At 36.5% G+C, this 24,226-nt stretch overlaps 1 protein-coding gene across 2 annotated transcripts in view; it reads left to right on the top strand.

Moving 5' to 3' along the window:
* LOC129250175 (organic cation transporter protein) overlaps positions 1–23,650 on the top strand; it is a 52,884-nt gene extending 29,234 nt beyond the window's left edge. For both annotated transcript variants that reach the window (XM_054889813.1, XM_054889821.1), the window contains exons 3-4: positions 21,578–22,200; positions 22,257–23,650. In XM_054889813.1, coding sequence (XP_054745788.1) covers positions 21,578–22,200; positions 22,257–23,246 — 1,613 coding nt within the window. In that variant the 3' untranslated portion in view covers positions 23,247–23,650. The remainder of the gene's footprint in view (positions 1–21,577; positions 22,201–22,256) is intronic.
* Positions 23,651–24,226: the final 576 nt, after the last annotated feature.

Raw genomic sequence — 24,226 nt, forward strand, 5'->3', positions numbered from 1 at the left:
TCTGCGCTATATAACATGGCGGGCATGATGAGAGCCTTGTAGAGTGTTAGTTTTGCCTACTTAGTTGGCAAGAGAGACTCTCAATTGGATCTGAAAACTGGCATTATTGTCGGAGTTAATGCTGGATCCTAGATAAATGAAGACTCTTACAACCTTGAAATCATAACTGTCAACAGTGACGCGGGTGCCGATACGCGAGTGCACCGACTGTTTGTGATGGATGACAGGAAGTACTTCGTTTTGTCTTCGTTCACCACCAGACCAATTCGCTTTGCTTCTTTATCCAGTTTGGAAAAGGCAGAACTAACAGCGCGGTTATTAAGCCAGATGATGTAAACAATATTGGTATACCAGCAATTGTGCGCTGTTATAAACAATTGTGCTTGAGCGATGCAGTTCAGTGGCTCGCACGGTCTTTTCCAGCAACAGGTTAAAGATGTTTCAAATCTCTTTCGGTATCAAACGCGCTTCTCGTATTGAATAACGCCATCTTGCATAGCCGTATTGGTTTTGCGTAAATACTAAATTCGTGCTGTCGAATGCAGCTTTGAAATCGACAAAAAGATGGATTCTGTAGATAAAGGGTGATTTTTTAAGAGCCATACAAAAGTTTTTCAAAAAAAACACACGTAAAATTCAGAAAAATGAAAATTTTTATTTAAATCGATAGTATAGTCCATATAATTTAATGTTTGAAGATTATTTCATGCAAATGTTGACCGCGACTGCGCTTCAAATGGTCCATCCGCTTAGTCCAATTTTGGCATACTCTTTCCAATGTTTCGGCCGTTATATCGCACGATCTGGGTGGCCAATTCACAGGTTCCGAACGTGAAATAAAATTTTCACCGAACTCGCCTCTCAACAAGTCCATTGTTACGCGTGCTGTGTGGCATGTGGCACGGTCTTTCTGAAACCACATGTCATGCAAGTCAAGCTCTTGCATTTTGGGCAAAAAACAGTTGGATATCATTTCACGGTAGCGCTCACCATTCACAGTTACGTTACGATTCGCAGCATGTTTGAAGAAGTACGGTCCAATAATACCTCCAGCCCATAAACCGCATCAAACTATGACCTTTTCTGGATACATTGGTAGCTCTTGCAATTCTTCTGGCTGATCTTCACTCCAAAATCGACAATTCTGCTTATTTACGTACCCATCGATCCAAAAATGAGCTTCGTCGCTGAACATAATTTTTCGATAAGAAAGTGGATCTTCGGCCAACTTTCCAAGAACCCATTCACCAAAATTTCTGCGTTGCGGTAGGTCCAAAATACACCAGCTGTATTTTGAAAGGCTTCACACCTAAATCCTTTCGCAAAATTTTCCAAGTTGTTGCCAAGGCCCAATTGCTGCGAACGGCGACGAATCGATAATTGATGGTCATCATTAACACTGGCCGATACAGCTGCGATATTTTCTTCAGTTCGCACTCTACGTAAGCGTGTTGGGCGTTTGATGTCCAATAATGTAAATTTGGTTCTAAATTTAGTCGCAATAGCTCGAATAGCCGCTTCAGTGGGTCTATTAAACTGACCATAAAAAGGAAGAAGCGCGCGATAAACTTTCTTATCAGAACACGCATTTTTATAATAAAATTCAATGGTTTGCAAGCGTTGTTCGTTTGTACGACGATTCATGGTTAAATTATAGACCAAACTGAAGATGTTTGACAGTGAAACAAAACACGAAACGGGTGTCATCTGTTTAAACAAACTGTTTAAAAAAATAATAGCAAAAAAATCACCCTTTATTAGAAATTTGTTTTATCTATCTCTTTTTCTTTGATCCAAAATCGTCATTTGGGGGTATGTCGAAACCTACATAACAGAAAAAAAAATGTCAGCACAACAGTTGACTTTATGGTACATAAGAATTGGATGATCTGGTTCTTAGGTTGTAAACTGTATACCATAATTATTGATAATAAAAAGTTATATACAGATTTCTTATATAGTTTATACCATTTTGAACTTTTTACTATCGAGGGCACACAAAATTTAAAAATGTCTTTTTAGACGTTACTTGAGTCAAGCCAAATTAATTTATTTTAAGATGTGTTAAGTTAAGTTAAGCTAAGATACGTTAAGGAATCTGCAGAGAAAAGTTTCTAAATGAGCTTGAATAATTAACCATTTACATTATTTACACTGTGTTTGGGCGTGCCAGAGGAATGCACTTTTCTCTTAGCTACCTCCGCACTATTTTTTCTACCCCATTACTGCCACTAAAACTCTTATGTAAAACCAAAGTTGCATTCATGGTTATATTTTAGTTGTATTTATTAAATTTTGACAGTTCCACGTCATTGGGGCCTAAAACTGTGTGGAACTTGAAAACTATTGTGAATCGAAAATAAGTACCGATCCATTTGCATTCGTTGGTTTGACTGCGGTTCAGCTTATACGATTGGCGTATCATGAATTTTCATTCGTATGCTTGTTGATCGTTGCAGGGATGTTATGATTCGACCTCAGATTTTATAAGCCGATAGTCCGAGATCATTTGAAAAACGCTGGTGCTTGAGCTAACGCGATTCTAACAGATCATTGTTGATAGCAAAGGGGAGCACGACTGCTCGCTAAAAAGCCTGTCTCGATCTTCTCTTTGCATTAAATTCTATTGGGAAAGAATTGCCAGTGTCAAAACAGAGTACGTTGCAAAAACTACTACGTATGTGGGGCACCCTATCTAATATATATTTGATTTTTATACCTACACGCGATGTTTGTCCCATTTGAAGTGGGACTAACTGTATACATTTTATTATTGCTTATCGATTTGGTGGCCTAATTAAGACCAATCAACGCATTTATGAACTAAATTGTACATTCGAGTGCGTAAATATTACATGTGAGTACGTAGGTATATTTATTTGTATATACACACGCCGTTTCGAAATTTACAAAGTCAATTATTATTATTTACATAAAAACACACAAGCACACATGCACACAACTACGTATATTGTCAGTAAGAACACAAATCGAAATGCAAACGAATCCAAATCAATTTAAGCGTTTAAGTGCTCTCCATCATAATTGATTGCATTGTATCTAAGCAGTCAATAGCAAGTGTTAACAATTTATTTACAATTTATTTGCAAAGCCACTAAATCACGTGAAAATTATTTGTTTATTTTGTTTTTTGGGAAAAAATTGATTAGCTTTAAATAATTAAGTACGTACATATACACAAGGTGGCACAAAATTAATCATCCATCAAATTTTTGACTAAATAAACATAAAAATGATTTTGAGTAATGGAAATCTTTATTTTTATCTTTACGCGCACCATTGCTTGTCTGTTTGTATACGAGTACTGCAGCTCTCTAATTGACAAGTGTCAAAAATGATTGACGTGCGACGCCGTTTGGAAAAATTATACATCCACCGATAGGTTGATTAATTTTGCGCCACCTTGTACAAGCAATTCAATGGAGAAAATATAATAATGATGAACAAGTGATTATAGACAACGTTGAATTGAAATTGATTACCACAACACTATTCACATCATTAATATGCCGGTGATAGCACTTGCTCCCAATTTTTTTTATTTTTGTTGAATGCAAAAATGTGTACATACATGCAATTTATAGAAATTGCAGAGGTAAATCAATTCAATAATTTAATATAATTAACAATCATTTATGTTGCTAAAAAAAGTCTGAAAAAATATTTAATAGGTTGGAATGAAGATCATTTAATACTCTATGAAATAATTAGTTAAATTTTTAGCATTTGAACGAACGTAAATTAGTTAATATTAATTTTAGTGAGTGACTCTGGCCATGAAGGCAATACGTCTTTTTTCTCTTTTTGATAACAATGTCCTTCACAACTGAATTTTCGAAGTTTACAGCACTATGGTCACATACAAGTGATTCAAACCATGACTTACTTGCACTAAATTCTCTAGCAAAAAGAGTTTGTTGCTCGATCAAAAATGTTAAGCGCTTTGTATCTTATCGAATTATTGGGTTGTTCGGAAAGAAATTGCCGATTTTTTAAAAGAAGGTTAGGTTAGGTTAGCCTGGTTGGCAATAAGCCACGCATAGACCTTTTGGTCCCTAGCGATACCAGATGGAGACTGACCTCTATGAATACCGAAAGTATACATCATGTAGGATGTCAGCGCTTTTGGCGAATCTAAGTAGAGCTGGAAGCTCTGCTTTTGAGACGTTCTTCGGACCCTCAAACCGTGGCGCTCCCAGGCATTTTAGTCGCGTTTTTAATAATGCCGGACAAACGCACAGAAGGTATTCTAAAGTTTCCTTAACATCCTCTCTGCATTTCCTGCATTTATCCGAGTTAACGCGGATTAATGAACTTGCCGGAAAGATGGCAAAGCTAAGCTTTAATAAAAATGTATTTACTTTCTTTTAAAAAGGACGACCACATGAAAAGGCGAGTGGAAGCTAGGTGGACTAATCTGACCACATCCAAACAGCAAAAGTCATGTGCAGAACTAACGACAAAAAACTGACTCAATTCGTACTTACGCTCTCGCGAAAGGGCTGCAGAACTATCTTAGGTATGCTAACAGGTCATAATCTATTGGCTACACATGCGTACAAGAGTTCTTGGTTTGTTAACATAAACCTAAATTCCTAGTGAAACAAAAATACAAAATCCCTGGATAGGCCGATTATGTTGACCGAAAAATGGACGAAGAGCTCTATGAACTTTGCGAATAGATTTATATTTCCAAAGCAAATTTCCACTATTTGAAAGTGTTGTTCTGGCGTTAAACTATTCGTGTTGACTTGCTAAACCTTACTGAACAGAAATGTCAACACAATTTGCCATTCTCAGCTGTCAAACTATAGTTATCTCACCATCGATATCTATAGTTGTCATGCAACTAAAGATGCGCCCGAATATTAAAGTCATATTAGGCGCTCATTTTGTGATACTTTACTCAAGGGTTAAACTAGATATGCGGGCCCTATTTTTTTAAGTAATTCCTATGTGCTGAATTCAAGAAATTTCTAGGGGCATACGCGTATATCTTTTCTTTGAATACAATATAGGATAACATGCATTTTATATCTAAAAATATTTACATGCAAAAGCTTTCAATGACCGAATCACTAATGCAAGTAACTAAACAAATATTACATTCTTCGCTTTCATGGATGTAAATTTGTTAATTACTTCACAGAAATCCATTTCTCCCACTTTGATTTTTTATTGAAAACGTTTTAATTATATTATATTCTATTAGCAGTCGCCCTTCGGCAGGCAATGATAAACCTCCGAGTGTGTTTCTACCATGAAAAAGCATCTCACAAAAAAGCAGCTGCCGTTCGCAGGCGTCATAGAGTAAAGGCGCACACCGCAAATTGAAGAGGAGCTCAACCAAACACCCAACATAAAATGCTTGGCATATATTTTAGAATAAGTTTTTACGTTAATTAAAAAAAATATATAGAGTTATTGTATAACAAAATCCTGACAAATCAAAGCTCTTAACTTTGCACAAAATTCACAAATTCAAATTTCACAAATGGTATTAGAAAAATAATTTCATTAAAATTTATAACTTTTTAATCAGAAAAATTTAAGGTATGCAGTTAATTTTAGAACAATAAAGTGAAAGTTTAAGGTCGCACAAACATTGCGTTGATTGCTTAATTTTTTTTTTGTTTTTTTTTTTTGGATACGATGCTGGGCATTTTCTTCTACAAAAAAGCCTTTCGAGTATAAAGCATTTATTTAAGAAAATTCTCAACATTGTATGCAAAGAAAAAAAATTTAAAATCAATGCAATTTTTAAGCTTCTTCAAACTTAGACTTGAATTGGCTTAATTATGTGGTCACAACTGTATATGTGTATATACATTAGGCCGGGTCGATTTAAAAATCGCTCATTGCTCTGTGAAAATCGTATTCTAGGGATCAAAATAAGAAGCTTTGCCGAAGGAACCATACCTCTAAAACGAATTCTGATGTCCCCCAATTTAGGTCGAACTTTTGGGTAGGGGCAAATTTTGAAAAATCCCACTTTGACCCATTTAGAGTGCTCCAATCGAGTCCAAATGTATGACCGACCCCCACTAACTTTAGACGGCCGATCCACCCATGCCAGTGGCACACCCCCTGGAACTGCCCTGGGGGGTTCCTCATACAATCGTTTCAAAATATCACCATTTTTGGCCTTTACATGAAAAAATCAGCTAAATGGCTATGTTTTTTCTTTATTTTTATTTATTTATAATAATATTTATTATTTATTTATGATAATATCTATTTTTTCTCTTAAGAAATTTATTTAGTCAGAACATATGTAAATGAAAAAATTAATTTAAGTGAGTTATAGAAAAGAAACTAAAAAGTTCGACCCAAATTGGGGGACATCAGAATTCGTTTTAGAGGTATGGTTCCTTCGGCAAAGTTTTTTATTTTGATCCCTAGAATATGATTTTCACAGAGCAATGGGCGATTTGTTTGCCTCCCCACAAAAGAAACTAAAAGTTCGACCCAAATTGGGGGGCATCAGAATTCGTTTTAGAGGTATGGTTCCTTCGGCAAAGTTTCTTATTTTGATCCCTAGAATACGATTTTCACAGAGCAATGGGCGATTTTTTTGCCTCCCCACAAATCGACCCGGCCTAATATACATACATATGCATGTATGTGTAGAATTTTTTTATTTATTTATTTATTAGAAATATAATTATGAATAAATAAATTATGAATAATTTTATTATACAGGGTGGCTGATGAAAGCCGCTACCAAAAAAAAATTGAATAACTTTTTTTCTTTTTAAGTTATCTGTTCCATTTTTGTTTTAATTTGCAGATTGATCTTTAAAATTTATTAAAATGGATAACTGGGACACGCAAACAAGAATTTGGATAGTCCGCCGCTATCACGCACTGGAGTCCGTAGTTTTGGTACAGAGAGAGTACAGGCGGATGTTTGGCGGCGATCCCCCGAGCAGATGGACCATAATGAGACTGGTGAATAATTTTGCTGAGCAAGGAACAGTCGCAAGAAGGCCTTATCATCGAAACCCACCAGTTCGGACGGAGGAAACGATCGCTGCTGTAGCTGCAGCTATACAAAGCAATCCAAGGGTTTCAACGAGAAGCTTATCTGCTCAACTTGGTGTCAGCCGACAGTCTTTGCAAACAATAATGCACAAAGATTTAGACTTATTTCCCTACAAAATTCAAATGGTTAACAAACTGAATGCAGCAGACTTGCCGATTCGCTTGGAATTTTGCCAGAAGATCCTGCAAATGGTGGAAGAACACCAAAACATGTTAAACTGCCTTTTCATGTCTGATGAGGCCAATTTCTATTTAAACGGCAATGTGAACAAACAAAATTGTCGAATATGGAGTACTTCTAACCCACAGATACTCCACGAGACGGAATTGCATCCTCTTCGCGTGACAGTGTGGTGTGCGGTTTCTTCACGCTGTATTGTCGGGCCTTATTTTTTTGAAGAAAATGGTCACACCGTTACGGTTACTGGAGACCGTTATTTGAAAATGCTGAAAGAATTTTTCTATCCAGAACTACGCCGAAAGAGAATTCCTTTCAACTCTGTGTGGTTTCAACAAGATGGGGCAACGTCTCACATAGCCCAGACTGTTATGACAGAGTTGCGACGAAAATTTCCCAATAAACTGATTTCAAGAAACTCCGAATTTCGTTGGCCCCCCAGGTCGCCTGACCTTACTGCACCTGACTTTTTCTTGTGGGGTTTATGTAAACAAGAAGTTTATAAAACAAAGCCAATAAATTTGGATGAACTAAAACAATCCATTCGGGCAACAATTGCGGCTATTCCTGTCGCAACTCTCAAAGCAGCAATGAACAACTTTTTACTAAGATGCCGCACTTGTGTCAACGAGCATGGGGGGCATTTAAATTCAATTATTTTTAAAACTAGGTAAGCTACATTTAATAAAATTTAATGACCTTCAACTTGAAAAAAAATAAATGAATTCCATACACTAAAAAAAAAGTTATTTGAGTTTCTTAATGTAGCAAAATTCATCAGCCACCCTGTACTAGAAATTACAGACAGCTCTTCCTCCAAGATGTGAAAAAAATTCATAGCGATATCTTTCAACTCTTAGCGGTATCTCTCACTCTCATTCGAAAAAAATGTTTTATTTTTATTTTTCGTTTCTCTTGAATCTATATTTTTTTTGAGCCATGACGTTATTGCAGCAAACAACAATATAATTAAATATAAAAATGTTTCAATTGAATAGAAAAAGAAACTTTCTTCATTAAATTGCAAGACGAAGAAGCAAAGTTCGCGCAAGTGTCAATTCGCAATCAAATGTTTCTGATTTTCTTAAATTAATTTTATATAATTTGACGCTTTTAGCTACAACAATTGGAAATGAGTTGAATAGTAAAGGGTGACCCAAATATAAGTTTTCATTTAAAAAAATGGAAGTAATCTAAAACCATGATAATTTTTTCTGTTGTTGTTGTAGCATAAACATTCTCTATACATATGTATACAGGGAATGCTGCTGAAGTGACAGTCCTTGGCCGGATATAAATCCGGGTCGTTCTGATTACGTAGAACCGACTGTCGTGGGAACGCCAATTTTTTCGGTCACCCTCAGAGGAAAATACTATGTTCCGAGTTCCCTTCTGCCACGAAAAAAGTTCTCATAATACCACTGGTCATTCGAAGGCGACTTAAATCTGTGGGTCCCTCCTATCCTAAGACAACATTTACGCTTATTGCAAATCGGAGAAGAAACTCGATCAAAAATCTGCCAAATGTAGTACCTAATATTACAGAAATGACCACAGTCTCTTATTTAATGCTATGTAAAAAATGCATATCCTTACTTTTACTTAGAGAGACACGGTAAGTTGAAAGCGTTGAAGTCGTTTTTCTCGGCATTTTGGTTTTTTGGATTAAGACACTGTTGCAGCAAATGGAGGGCTTTCCAGTATACATATAGCTGGTTTGGACATTTCAAGATCTTGTTAGCAGTTTCTTAGTTGTGCCTTTGCCTAGATCTGACGATATTGACTCTGGAGCCCTGTATCGATTTTGGGTTGTTTTTCATATAACTTCGGTTTTTAATGCAACTCTCCAAAATATCTACGAGGTCGATTCTCTGCTTCGAGGTGGCTGCTGACACTGAAAAGAAGATCGATTGCGAGGAAGACTGATTGCTGAGTTGACTGCTTGGAATTTTATGCAATTCTTTTAAAACTAAACTCTACTAATTCAATTTTAGTACACATGACTCTTATAGTTTGCGTTTCTAGCAGCTTATTGTCAAAAATGTTCCATTTCAAAATTCATACTAATCCCTGCAAGTGCATTGGCTGCTTGGTGATTAAGCGTGAGTTTTCTGATCTCCAGATTCAACAATTTTATTTTTTGAAGAGTACTCTTAAACCAAAGTTTAATTACAGTTCGAACTACTGTATAGCACAAACTGAGAGACGTTAAGGAAGAAAATGGGCATTTACGTCAATGGAACCTTTTAAAAGCAATATCCGATATTTTCAAATTTAGCGACTTTTGCATACTTATTTCTTCTTATATATATTAATACGGAGAGCAAAATTTTGTCGTACCTTTTTTTAGTATTTATAGTCAGACAAAAAAGTTGAAACATATACCCATAGATAGCATATGTGGAGACGGTTTGCACAATGTATTAAAATAGATACATAAGTGAATAGGTGCAGGTAAAATTAATCACACTATTTTGCCTGTATTATAATATATCATGCTATAATATGTATCATGATATTATATATTTGTATCATAATATAAAAGTTTATGAAACAATTGGAAACTTATATAATATATTGTGAATCAATACTATTATAAATTTGATTCAGAAATTATGATGGTCATGGATTAATTAATGATTGTTTTTTATTTTGCTTTTTCAAACAAAATCAATTTTTTTTCGTAATACATGAAATTAAATGTTTCCAATTCATGAATAAAAACAAATCATTATATTTGAAATACACAAATATAGGATCGCTTAATGTAGGTAAAATGGGATATTTTTCACATTTAATTTTACTACATCTGTTCACATATATCATGTAAAAAGTTTCAACATAAGCTATCCATTTATATATGTTTCAACTTTTTTCTATGACTATAAATACTAATAAAAGGTATGACTAAATTTTGCTCACCGTATTTATATAACGTCGAATAATGTCGAAATTTCGACGTATGGGCGATCCTAGTTTCTTCTTATTGCTTCCTGATTTTACGTCGTACGACATTTCCGCGACCATGATTCAACAGACTCAAAAGACACTTGTCTTTGGACCACCTTGTACTTAAACTACCTAATGATTATTTTGCATATTCTGAGCCGAATAAATTGTACTCGTACAGTCGAATCGCATTAGACAATCATTAAAACCGCAAATGAAAGTGCAAAATATTTATTTTTATGGCTTTGTAACGCTCATACATACAATCGAATGTTCGTATGTAAATGCGTATACTTATATACATAAGTACAGTAAGTAAAAGTTTATAGTTTTATCGAAGTAATTAAGATGTGGGAAATCATTGGTTAACACTTAATCAGAAAGATGAAAATAAAATCAAATGTATATAAAAATAGTAAGTAATAATTGAAAACTGTACGGTTTCAATCAGCCATAACCACAAGTATTTGCTTTTTACTAAATGCAAACTTTGTGTTAACCGCATTGGCAGTCGAAGCCAGCGGTTGCTCAGAGAGACTGCAAAAACAGTTGAACTCGTCATTTGCTTGTCAAATGAAATGACTTATTAAACTTGTTTTTTAATGCAATATTAATGTAGGAGCACATACATACCCGTACATACATACATATAATATATGGTACGAAATATACATGTAAATGTGCATAAACCTCGAAGATAGTACACAAATACTTGTGCAATCATCATTCGCCTGTGCTGAAATTCACAAATCACTCGCTTATACAGAGAGGTCAAGGTACGCCTGGACGCCTGAACACTGGACAGGCAAAGAAAGTTTGAAAATGCCTTAATCGAGGCCATACTGGGTGAGGATTATGGATATACATTTTCTATATGAAGTTTTATAGCTTTTTAATTTTTTTGCCTGACGCTTTTACGCATATAAAACAAATGCGCTTTCTTTATATAGAGAAAATGCAACACCGTCAGTTAAAAAAAATGTAAAAAATCAAACGAATTTTTTAGCTACTTTAAACTTGCTTTTTATTGTATTAAAATTTAATAAAATATACATATAAAACTGTATACGCAAATTTACCCTAAAAATTCAAATAAAAAACCATGGAGTTGTGAGGAAATTTTGTGGAGATCTTCTGATTTTTGTATAAGTGCGAAACTTTCACTTATGGTTTCTGTTAGACAATGAGATATACTTAAACAAAACATTGAACATTCAAAAAACAAACAAGAAAAACCAGGTCAAAATTTAGAGTTATCGTTTGTCGCCGGCTGTGTATGCTTGGTAAAGTATTATCGAATGCGTATAAATACGAGGTGTGTTCAAAAAGTATCGCAATTTTTTTTTGTTTTTTTCTAAAATTATTTATTTATTCATTAATATCTATTTTGTCCCCTTCAAAGTAATCCCCATGAGATATTATGCACTTGTGCCAACGTCAAAGTCACAGGGGGCCAGATCTGGGGAATACGGTGGCTGTGGCATCATTAGTGTGTTGTTTTTGGCCAAAAAGTCGCGCACAAGCAACGAAGTATGAGCAGGGGCGTTATCGTGATGCAAGAGACAATTTTTGTTCTTCCACAAATCCGGGCGTTTCTGGCGGATTGCTTCGCGCAAATTGCGCATAACTTGCAGGTAATATTCCTTATTGACCGTTTTACCCTGTGACAAGAACTCATGATGCACAACGGCCCTGCAATCGAAGAAAACGGTAAGCAAATCTTTTACATTCGACCGAACTTGGGGCGCTTTTTTCGGTCTTGGTTCGTGCGGCAGCTTCCATTGAGATGATTGAGCTTTGGTTTCCATAATCATAATTCGTCATAATCATAAACCCACGATTCGTCACTAATTATGACCCTCTGGAGCAAATTTGGGTCGTCGCGAACAGAGTCCAACATTTCATTAGCAATGTTCATGCGATGCTGCTTTTGGTCCAAATTGAGCACTTTTGCTACGAATGATCAAATCATTGAAAAAAATCGAATGGCATGAGCCAATCTATATGTTTAGGTCCTCAGCAACTTCTCTAACGGTGATTCGACGATTGGCCAATACCATTTTCTTCGCTTCATCAATTTTTTCGTCTGTTGTTGAAGTGCTCGGGCGTCCGGCATGCTTTTCGTAATTCACATCTTCTCGGCCTTCTCAGAACATTTTGTACCACCGATAAACGTTACTTTGGTCCAAAGTAGATTCTCCGTATGACACTGTTAACATTCGGAATGCATCCGCGCACTTAATTTCGTTTTTCACGCAAAATTTGATACAGGTTCTTTGATCCATCTTTTTGAATAGGTAAAAATCGAAGACGAGCCGAAACACGTGCAAGCAAAGCAGCTGTCAACAATTAACTGAACATTCAAAATGGCCGAACTCGTCGGCATGAGTGAGAGACATGAGTACCAACATATCGCCACCAAAAAAATCGAAATTCGAATATACGTAACCTGCGAAAATTCAAAATTCGCGATACTTTTTGAACACACCTCGTATAACTGACTGCGTATTAATAAAACAGTATATTTAAATCCCATTTATTTATTATATGGTTGCTATGGAAGCTTCTCAAACAATATTGGTGCAATTTTTTCGAGTTAAGTTTCTTCAAAATAATGAATACCTACGAAATAAGAATACCGAGAACATCGAGGAAAAAAAAACTGTACATCCCTAGAGAGATATCGAAACCAGAGTCAAAACCAAAAATAATTTGCCCAATCATGGGCAGCAATTTGATTTCACCTGAACGCCAATGGACAGTTTCGAAAGGCCTGAAAAAAATCAAAAAAATATTATCACACTGCAAGAAAATTCCATCATCCACCCAGAGCGGGGTAGATAAATACTGAGTCGAGCTGCGGGTCGTAGACTAGCACAACTTTTTGGATCCCTCTGCAGTAAGAATGACGATATCAGTTCCGAAGCGCCGAATTAAGATTTCTCACAGGTTATCCTACCGGTCATAACCGACTGTGTTTTCATTTCCACCGGTTAGGCAAGTCCTTTGGGACATTATCGTTGTATAACCCTCAAGTGAGATTTATTCTTCATAAGATGTGTGACAGGAAAAAAAACAGTAAAAAGCAGGGGTGATGGCTGCAAGGTGGCTTGAAAAAGAATGCAATTTACAATTTCCGATAAAGGAAGTTTAGTAAAAATATATAAAATATTTGATATATAATAATACACAGTGCGGGAGCGCGGAAAGATCAAAATAAATATTTCCATCACACAAAATAATTATTTTTATTTAGTAAAAAAATTCTTTAAAAACAAAATTGAATGATTAATTTTGCGCCACCTATTAGTTAAGAACATTTAAGTTGAAGAAATAATTTTTAAAAGTTTAAATTACAATTTGCATAAATCATTTCTATTTTGTCATTTTTCCATGTTGCGCTGTATGCATTAGTTTACAGAAACGAAAAAGTTCTAGAATCAAACCATTGAATTTCTATGTAAAATTGGTCGTTGAGTCTAAACCCGCATGGTTTTTTTCAGTCATGTACAGTGTACTCTCTCCTGACGGACACCTCTCATAAGTGGACACCTCCCATAAACGGACAATTTTTTCGGTACTAAAAAATTCTTAAGGGTTTTTGAGAATTTTCCCTCTTGAACGACCAGCCCTCTCATAACAGGACGCGGGCACCATACCCAAAGGGTATTTTAATTACCCATAATCGGACAGACTACAACATTGTTTACTATCCCCCTAAATACTAGGAACTTGTTTACTAGTCTGCTAAGCCCCAAAAGTTTTAATATTGATAAATTGTGCTACGAATGGTTTGTAATGGTACGAAGTAAAGGCATTCCTTTGGCACATTTCTAAGGAGCAAAGCTAAAGAAATTTCAGTGAGACTCAATTACGACGATTTTAGTGCATCATCCATCAATATGATGTCAAAAGTTTTACCGAAAATGTACCATATTTGATTGAAGGATTTGAATCGCGCAACATTTATAATGTAGAGGAGACTGGTTTGTTTTCCCGAGCATTGCCCGATAAAGCATTTGCAGTAGAAGGTGAAAAATGCACAGGTAGAAAAATGGCTAAATTTAGGCTCACGATTTTACATTGCGTCAATATAGCTGGAGAAAGAGAACACCTTTTTGGTATTGGGAAATCTGCAAGACCTCGGGCATTTTGCAACATATATTTGAACAGTTCACCCGTTACGTAACGATTAAACAAAAAGGCTTGGATGACGTCTGATTTGGTGACATATTTTTTCGTGCAGTTCGATAGAAAAATATTTCTAGATAATGCGGCTTCCCATCCTCGCGATCTAAAATTCAAAACTGTTAAAGTCATTTTTCTCCCAGCAAACGCAACAGCATTTTGTCAGCCCTTTGACCAAGGCGTTATAAAAAACTTTAAGTTCATGTATAAGTCGTTATTTTTAAAACAAATTTTATTTCGGATGAAAGAGACAAATTCTGCTATGGAGTTGTTAAAATCAACTGTTTAGATGTTGCTTATTTCATGCATAAAGCGTGGGAGCAAGTCAGTCCACAGGCAATGAAAAAATGTTTTGATAAGGCTGAGTTTGGGAAAACAGATATGCCCAATAACGATAGGGGTTGGACGGCAGAAGATAAGCTTCCACTATCAGCACTTGCTCAGTTCTCCAACGATATTAAACGAGGTCAAAGCGAAATCCAAGTTGACGTGGAAGACTATCTTAATTGAGATGAAGATTTAAAAAATATCAATACTGAAGTATTAACTGTTGCCCAAGAATCGTTGGCCATCTCGTCCGAAGATGAAGTAAAATAGAAAATGAGATTGACGACAAGTTAACTTCCTATAAAGAGGCTTATTTAAATATAAGATAACTAAACGATTTTTCTCTAAACCACAACGACCTTAAAGGTGTTGAACTGCTCACTGATCTTCAAATACATCTTCAAGATATTGAAATTAAAGGAAAAACTCGCCAAGCTAAAATTTCTGTCTATTTTAAATCAATTTGTTTAACTGGGTTAAAAAATTTTGTTTTTTAATGCTTGAAGAATTTTTGATGACAATCCTTTCTTTGCCTTATATGTATGTATGTATGTATTAGTATTCTTGTTTGGGAAATAAAACTGTTTAAACAAGCATCTATTACACATTTTTATGAACACTTTTTATATTTTTCTTTTAAGCGGACAAATTTGTCAGTCCCTTAGGTGTCCGCTTAAGAGAGGAGGTTTTCGAGATATCGCTAATTAACGGGTTTACATTAAAGATACAGCTCTAGATTTGGTTCGCACATTTTCGAATAGCCCGGGCATATGAGCAACGAATACTCGGGTATCTCTTCGATGCTGATTGCTCGAAGCATGAACTCAAGTATGTAGAGCTGTGGAGCTTTTTCGGGTAATTGGAGCAATCATTTTGATTATTTTGACTCTTTTGTAAGCACTTCTTTTTAAATTTTACAAATTATTTATACACAGTGCTAAAGTCGGTGGGAAGCTAAGGAAATGTTGATAAATAAAGTTGACAATTTTTGTTTAACTACTCAAATTGTTCACCAGCTCGAAAATCTCGAACTATATTAATATTTCAGTATTTGAGCAATGAACGAGTTTCGAACGAGTATTGAGCTACTCGCACTACTCTAATTAAAGAAAAAAAAGTGCATCATAAAAATGTATAACATCTGTTAACCGATCAAAAAAAGTTTGATATCAAATTAAAGATAATTAATGCAAATTTTGCCGCCTGGGAGGCTTGTGATTGTCACCTTCTCATATTAGTTCAAGAAATTTATAAAGAAACTATCCTAGCCGAAGCTGGAGATTATGATGTGCTGGAACCATTTCGCCTTATGCTTCGACTAGCAGCGGTAATATGTGCAGAAAGGAATTTCTTTGATAGCAGTTGCTAAGATATTCTTAAAAATGCCATCTAAAAGCATATATGTATGTATGTATTATCAAGGCATACAAAACGCAAAAAAAAAACATTTTTCCTTAAAAACTTCTTCTGCTTTACGTGCTAACTGACGTCAAATAGAAATGCCAAGTGAAGCCTAGTCCTTCACTTGGTTCTTTCAACGCAATGGAGGCCTACTTTTCCTCTGTTAGCACCCTAGAGCATCGAGTCTCAAAAATCAGAAGATTTAAAATCTTGATTTAGAATTCAAAAGATTTATCTCGCATATTTCTTAATTCTTCACTGTCGAGAATGAAATTTTGTATGGCGGTTTGGTAAATTAAGCTCTAAAAACAATATGTGAACGTATTACAAGTCACGTTCAGACACAGACATTACTAGTCTGTAATAGCAATTAAGTTAACGAACCGTGCATGCTGGTTATTTGAAATGCTATTTACTAAATTATTGGCAAAGCATTAACTATTAGATCATTTCCTGCATTCGATGAATGTTTACATATAATTGGAATTCCATATCCTTTTTTACGGTAATTTATGCGTGAACTTTGCACGATTGTGTTCCTTCAACATTTCAATAACGCTAGCCTGCAAAATAAATATTTAAACTGATGCATACCACTTATCTAATACTTTCACTTTATAAATTGCGAGCGTTGCTAATTATTAACAAAACAGCCTAAAGGTAGGCAACGGGTATTGGCACGCGCAAAATTTCACATGCATCTGTAGCGTTTCAGACCTTTTGCAGTATTGAATAAAAAATGAGTATGCTGGAATCGGGTAGTTAGGGAAACTAAAGTAAATTTATAAAGTAGTAAAACCTCTCAAAGTGTTAAATTCCACACACTCATTTCGTGTCAACTTTGTGACTAGTGAAAAAGGGATTTAGAGTGGAATACCTCGCGCTATCGTCTATACAAATAACTTTCATTTGTTACTGCCAAAACCGAAAATCACCATTATGAATTAAAATGATTGAATTCTAATACATTATACTTTATGAACTTTACTTATATGCACTTATAGATAAATTAAATTGAATAAATATGAGAAGAATTTCGGCCGAACCCGTTCCTGACGTGCTTCGATATTCGGCAACGTTCACCATGTTAATTTTTTTAGTTTATAAATGTTATAGAAAAGTAATATAAATACTTATGCAGTATTAGTTACCGAGTAACATATTACGATGTATGTACATAGAGAGGCTCACAGCTTTTTCGTGATTCTTTATTCAAAAGGAAATGTGTGATATTTAAGTTACACTTTCATAAAAATTTAAATGTACGTTCATCTAATATAAATTGCGTACATCGTAAAGCACCAATAACAAAGCTCGTAAGATTTCTCCAATTCGGCTCATCGATACCATTGAGAATTTGTACAATTTCAGATTAGACTAGAAAGGGTTTTCCAAAAGCTGCGCGTCGATAAAATTTTAATATGCGGCAGCTTCGTAGAAAATGCTGGATTGTTTCCATTTCATTTAAGTTACAGATGGAGCAGTTTTTCTTATACAGCCCCAGAAAATGTTTTGCTTTGAAACCGTTTTTGACAGAATATGAGGCAGTCTTTCATTCCTGTATTCGAATAATATATAATATAATATATAAGTATATTTCAAGTGTAGTGATATATCATAAATGTATTCGTGTTCTAATATGCGTCAAGATAGATAGAATAAGGTGGCGCCCAGGCAGGTAATTTGAATATCTGCTTTATAAAATCCAAATCAAATCTATCCACTACTTCAAATAATCCATGCCCCACACCTGAGCTGCATAACTTTAAATGGGCCGACAAACAGCCTGGAACATTTCCCAATTAACGCTGAGGTATATTTTCTTTGTCCTAAAAAAACTATTCCATAAGCTATTTATGCTTGCTATTGCCGCATTTTTATTTTCGAAATGTTTTTAAAAGACAATTTTGGTGTAAATAACACCCTTAAGTAGCAATACTCATTTACGATTACTATTTCTTTTCCCATGTACAGCCATTTTTCTTCTCTCCTAACTTTCCCCCTTGTCCGAAAAGCATTATCGCCGATTTTGTAAAATTCACCTCTATATTCCATTTTTCGCAATACCTTTTTAAATTTTTGTATCGTTTTTCGTAATAAAGGGTTTTCCAATAACAGGCGTTATTCGGTGCTATCGAGAGATGATAAACGATTTTTTATGGCCGGAATTGGATGGTATTGATCTGGATAACATTTACTTTCAACTAGACGGCGCTACGTGCCCCACAAGTAATGAAACCATTGATCTTTTACGGGAAAAGTTTTCCGACCGTGTTATCTCTCGAAGAGGTGATCACAATTGGCCACCGAGATCTTGTGATTTAACAGCTTGTGACTTCTTTCTTTGGGACCACGTGAAAGAGAACGTCAACGCTAATAGCCCAGGATCGATTCAAGACCTCAAAGAAGTAGTTCATGAGGCCATCGAGGACATAGGACAGCCACTTTGCAATTCGGTTATGGAAAATTTCATGAAAAGGATATTGTCCTGTAAGCGTGGTCGTGGTGGTCATTTGCCTGATATTATTTTCCACTATTAACGGCATACCTTCCTCTTTATAATGAAATAAACATCCGATGATTTATATTAAAAAATAGCATTTTTCTTTGAATATCAAAATAACACCTCTTATTGGAAAACCCTTTATATATATACGAGTATATCGTCCGAAAGAAGCAATAAATCATCCGCATAGAGTAAACATCTTATATTGTAATTATCAGTTAACAAACCAATTAACAAGCCTCCTTATGCTGGCCATTGAGGTATAAGGCGGAGGCCTTGCTTAACCCCAGAAGTTGTTTTTAATTGTTGAGATACATTATTGCCTGACAAAAGATTAAGATAGATTTCTAAAGTTAACACATTTTGTTGACATTCTCATTTTGTGTAATTTGTAAATTAGCAGTTTCCTAATATAGGTACCTTGTCAAAGGTGGCCTTAAAGTCAACAAAAAACACATACACATTTTTTCTCTCACGAAGCTTTAAGTGAACTATTGACGCCAGATTGTAAATATTGTCAACCGTCGGGAAATTCTTTCTAAGTCCTGCTTGGAATTGCTTTTTAATTCCATATTCTTCTACCTCGGTAGTTCCTTATAGGTTTATTTGTAGCCTTGAGTATAATAAGAAGTAAACTGAAGAATTTCGAAAAAACTTTAATACTTTTTAAATTTGTTGAATGCTGTTGATGGCTTCTTTCCAACATTTTTAGAATTTTCTGTTATTTTATAAATTTTTTTGGATAAAATATTGGTTGGTTGATTGAAGCGGCGATTCATCAGGAATCCAATTAGGGCTTCCGCACCATTTTGTTGCCACATCCTCGCTACCAACAAGTTATGACTACATCCATTCTGTGTGATTGCGAAACCTCATACGGTTGTTTACATCTATACTGGCCAGCTCTTTGAGGTTTTCAAAAAGCGGTTTGCCAAGGGTTAATATCCTCACCTTTCATAGGGCAGAGCGTTCACAGAAAAAGTGGAAGATAGTTTCATTTTTCTCCGGTTGATTGCAACTATGGCAGTATATTTTGTAAGGAATACCCATTTCGGTGCCCTGCTCTCCTATGAACCAGAAACCAGTTATCACTGCCGTGAGTCTGCTGGCATCTGTTCGTTTCATATTTGTTTGTAGTTGCAGGTGAGTCATAACGTTCTGCTAATTTTGCATGTCGTCTGGTCTCTCCATCTACAATCCGCGATTCGTAGATATTTTGAGGAGATTGTATTCTTGATTGCACCCTGGGGTGTGAATACCGATCCTCTAAGAATGTTATTCATGGCGGATGCCCCTTTTTCCAGTTCGCCTTATGATACATTGTTTGGGGAAAAATTAAATATTTTATTTACAATTTTTATTTTTCTACTTTTTTTCCTAACAGCCAAGATTTATTATTATATACATATAATATAATATTATTATTATTGATTGATATCGTGCCGTCTTTGCGCGCATAGTGCCGAAACAAATGTTTTCCAATGTTGTCTACTTCTCGCTTTCATCTTAATTTGGTCCATGAGAGAGATTCGTCAAGTTCTAAAAAATCTTCGTTAAGGCTAGTCCACCAAGATCCTTTAGGGCGTCCCTTGCGGCGCGATCCTTGTGAATTCCAGTCCAGTGCCATCCTACTTATGTTGGTCGCTGGCTTGCGCAACGTATGGCCAATCCAATTCCATTTGCGTTCTCGTATTTCAATGTCAATTGGTTTTTGTCTGTTTCGATTGAAGAGTTGTTCGTTTCAAATCCAATTGTCTGGCCACCCTATACGGGTAATGTTCTTAGACATCGGTTCACACATCCGCGTGGCAGACATAGACACCAAACGTGCTTCACATCTATATAATAGGGCGGATTTAACATTCGAAATAAAAACTCGTGGTTTGGTACGCGTTGCCAGCTGTTTGAAAACCCTGATCTTTTTGAGGCTTGCAAAAGCTTTTTTGGCTTTTTTGATTCTCGCATCGGTATCATCTTTTGCTTCACCGTCCAGTGTAATTTGGCTTCCTGGATAGGTGAAGCTGTTTAAATTATCAATGGGTTCCCCATAAATTGTGAACCAGAATAGCCAAGACTGTACTCAATAAGGTCCCTCCATTTGTGGAACAACATCAAGACGCACACCACAAATAGGAGGAGGAGCTCGGCCAAACACCCAAAAAGGGTGTACGCGCCAATTATATATATATACATATATATATACTAGGGCGGGTCGATTTAAAAATCGCCCATTACTCTGTGAAAATCGTATTCTAGGGATCAAAATAAGAAACTTTGCCGAAGGAACCATACCTCTAAAACGAATTCTGATGTCCCCCAATTTGGGTCGAACGAAAAATCCCACTTCGACCCATTTAGAGTGCTCCAATCGAGTCCAAATGTATGACCGACCCCCACTAACTTTAGACGGCCGATCCACCCATGCCAGTAGCACACCCCCTGGAACTCCCCTGGGGTGTTCCCCATACAATCATTTCAAATTATCACCATTTTTGGCCTTTACATGAGAAAAGAAACTAAAAAGTTCGACCCAAATTGGGGGACATCAGAATTCGTTTTAGAGGTATGGTTCCTTCGGCAAAGTTTCTTATTTTGATCCCTAGAATATGATTTTCACAGAGCAATGGGTGACTTTTTTGCCTCCCCACAAATCGACCCGGCCTAATATATACTCAATAATATAAGCAGGTTTCATAATGGGACTCCTATAACTTTTCGAGTTATATTCAAATAGGTACAGCGAACCAGTCTCTGAACTTAAAATTGAAATTCTGAACTTGAATTGTACTTTCCTGAATGAATATGGATTGCAACTAGGCAACGTTTAGCCTAAAAAGATGTAGCGTCTTTTAGAAAAGCACTTCACAAAATTGGATTCACAATTACATTTGTACAATTAAAATAATTTTAAGCGCTAATTCAATGCAATACGTAATTGTCTGACTTCATTTCATTCTTTTCAGGCGAATTTGGACGTTACCAGGCTATACAATTCCTCCTGCAAGTCTTTTCTGGCTTAACGGCTGGTCTGCATATGCTCTCGTTGGTCACAGTTGCTGCCGTGCCAGAACATCGTTGCTTCATTGAGGGCGTCGACAACAGCAGCTACTCGTTCACACCCTGGAACTCCTCCGATATACTTGCTGCCATACCATTGAAAGCCAGCGGTGAATTAGACAACTGTCACATGTACGATGCACAAAATAACACTGTCGCCTGCACTTCGTATGTTTACGATCGCACTTACTATCACGACTCACGTGCGATCGATTGGAACTTCGTCTGCAATCGCCGATGGCTCGGTTCTGTTGTGCAGACGGTTTTCATGTTGGGTGTATTTACCGGTGCTGTAACTTTGGGCGGTCTGGCGGATAAGATCGGACGTAAGACGGTATTCTGCTGGTCGGCGCTGCTGCAGTTGATAATAGGCGTTGCCGTAGCCTTCATACCAGAGTATTTCTCCTTTATGGCAGCGCGTTTCTTTTTGGGCATTTTCGGCTCAGCCGGTGCCTATATTTGTGGCTTCGTGCTGACTATGGAGTTGGTGGGCGCTAGTAAGCGCACTGTATGTGGCATCACATTCCAGGTGTGTAATTTATAAAATAATTTTGTGATAATTCATTATTTAAATTCTATTTTAAGGCCGTATTCGCTGGTGGCATTATGTTAGTAGCCGGTTGGGGTGCACTCATCAAGGATCGTCAGCTGTTGCAAATCGTTTACGGACTGCATGGCCTGCTTTTCGTTGGTCATTGGTGGTGGTTGGATGAATCACCACGTTGGCTATGGATGCAGGGACGCGCCGAAGAGGCAGTCGACATTGTGATCAAGGGTCTGCGCATTAATGACTCAGGCATATCGGTGGACAAGAATTATTACATACAAAAAGCCAAGCAGCAAGCTACAATTGAGGAGAAAAGTTCCGGCGGCTTGGGTGGTCTCTTCCGTACACCCAATCTGCGCATGAAGACACTCAATGTGTGTCTCTGTTGGTTTGCCAACTCGCTCGTCTACTATGGACTCTCACTCAGCGCCGGCAAGTTGTACGGCAATCCCTATCTGATACTCTTCATTATGGGCCTCGTGGAATTTCCCAGTTATTTTATCATTGTGCTCGTGCTGGATCGACTCGGCCGTCGTCCCATCACCAGCACACTTATGCTTGCTGGTGGCACTTGCTGCATCGTGGCGTCGTACATTGCCCAAGGAAGTACCATCTCTACGGCCATCGTCATGATAGGCAAACTCTTCATAGCCGGTTCCTTTGCCGTCATTTACAACTACTCGGCGGAGTTGTTCCCAACAGTTGTACGCAATTCGGCAATGGGTCTGGGTTCTATGTGCGCACGTTTCTCCGGCGCACTCACGCCACTCATTACGTTGCTCGATTCCTTTGATCCGAAAATACCAGCGGTGGTGTTCGGTATTATCGCACTTCTGTCTGGCTTTTGGGTGATGTTCTTGCCGGAGACAATGAACAAACCTATGCCCGAGTCATTGGATGATGGTGAAAACTTCGGCAAAGGTGATACCTGGTTCGCGCAATGTGCGGGCCGTAAGCCCAGAAAAGACAGTATTTACCCAGAAGACCCCGAACAGATGATGCCTCTGAAGGTGATGGGGACAAAGTGATTTGGCAGTTGAGAAAGCCGCCATGCCGATCGTACGCAAGCGAGCAAAGAACGCAGCTGGGATACCAAGTTAAATCTGTTGATACTCTGAATGTTTGTTGTTTTTTCTTTTGTACATTGCTTTATATATATTTCGATAAGTAGTAAATTGTTTTTAAATTGTTGCCTGGGCTTAGTGTTATACGCCATTTTACAGTAGAAGTGAAGCTACAAATTAAGAAAGGAAAATAACTATTTGAAGATGTCAAGTTTGAAAATGTTTTTACGAACGATACTTTCCAAGAGATGCAACATAAAGTACATTCCTTGTTAGAAACGAATAAAAATGTTTATTTTAAGTATATATTTTGATAACTAGAACTCAAGAATAAAATAATAAAAAACACAATAAATATTAAAATATAATATTAATTTTAAAATTCAACAACTTTAGGAGTTACAGTGGTTTATTATGAGCAAAAATTATCTTGAATGCAAAACGTATAAAATTTTGTGGCATTGAGCGTTGCATATCAAAGATCTCAATCAGTGATGGTATTTGAGATTTCCAAATTATACTACATCGAGGGAAAAATGGACTGAAAAGTTTTTGAGAAAGCAGTTAAATGTAGAGTTTTTACAGTCTTTAACCAAGTGTAACTACTTTAGTCCCATGCAATCTGGTTTTTGATCAGACTCTTAGCTGATGCGCCTTTGTATGAACATTTAACATATATAATTGCTATAGCTGGGGTTTGGAAATCAAGCAAATCCATCCGCATCCGCAAATATGATAGTTACAGTTTTGTGCAGAGTGTGGAGTGGAAACGCCATCTCGGTTACGATTGAATGGCTCAAAGCCAGTAACATTAATGAAATCGCACTACGGAAAGAACAAATCACCCCGATCAAAAAACACCCTGAACAACCGCCAGGTGACGTCCTAAGTCAACTGATTTGAGTTCCGTTTTTTTTTGCTAGGTTACGACATCTGTAATTAGT

The sequence above is a fragment of the Anastrepha obliqua genome, chromosome 1 (assembly GCF_027943255.1).
Source record: "Anastrepha obliqua isolate idAnaObli1 chromosome 1, idAnaObli1_1.0, whole genome shotgun sequence".
Classification (NCBI taxonomy): Eukaryota; Metazoa; Arthropoda; class Insecta; order Diptera; family Tephritidae; genus Anastrepha; species Anastrepha obliqua.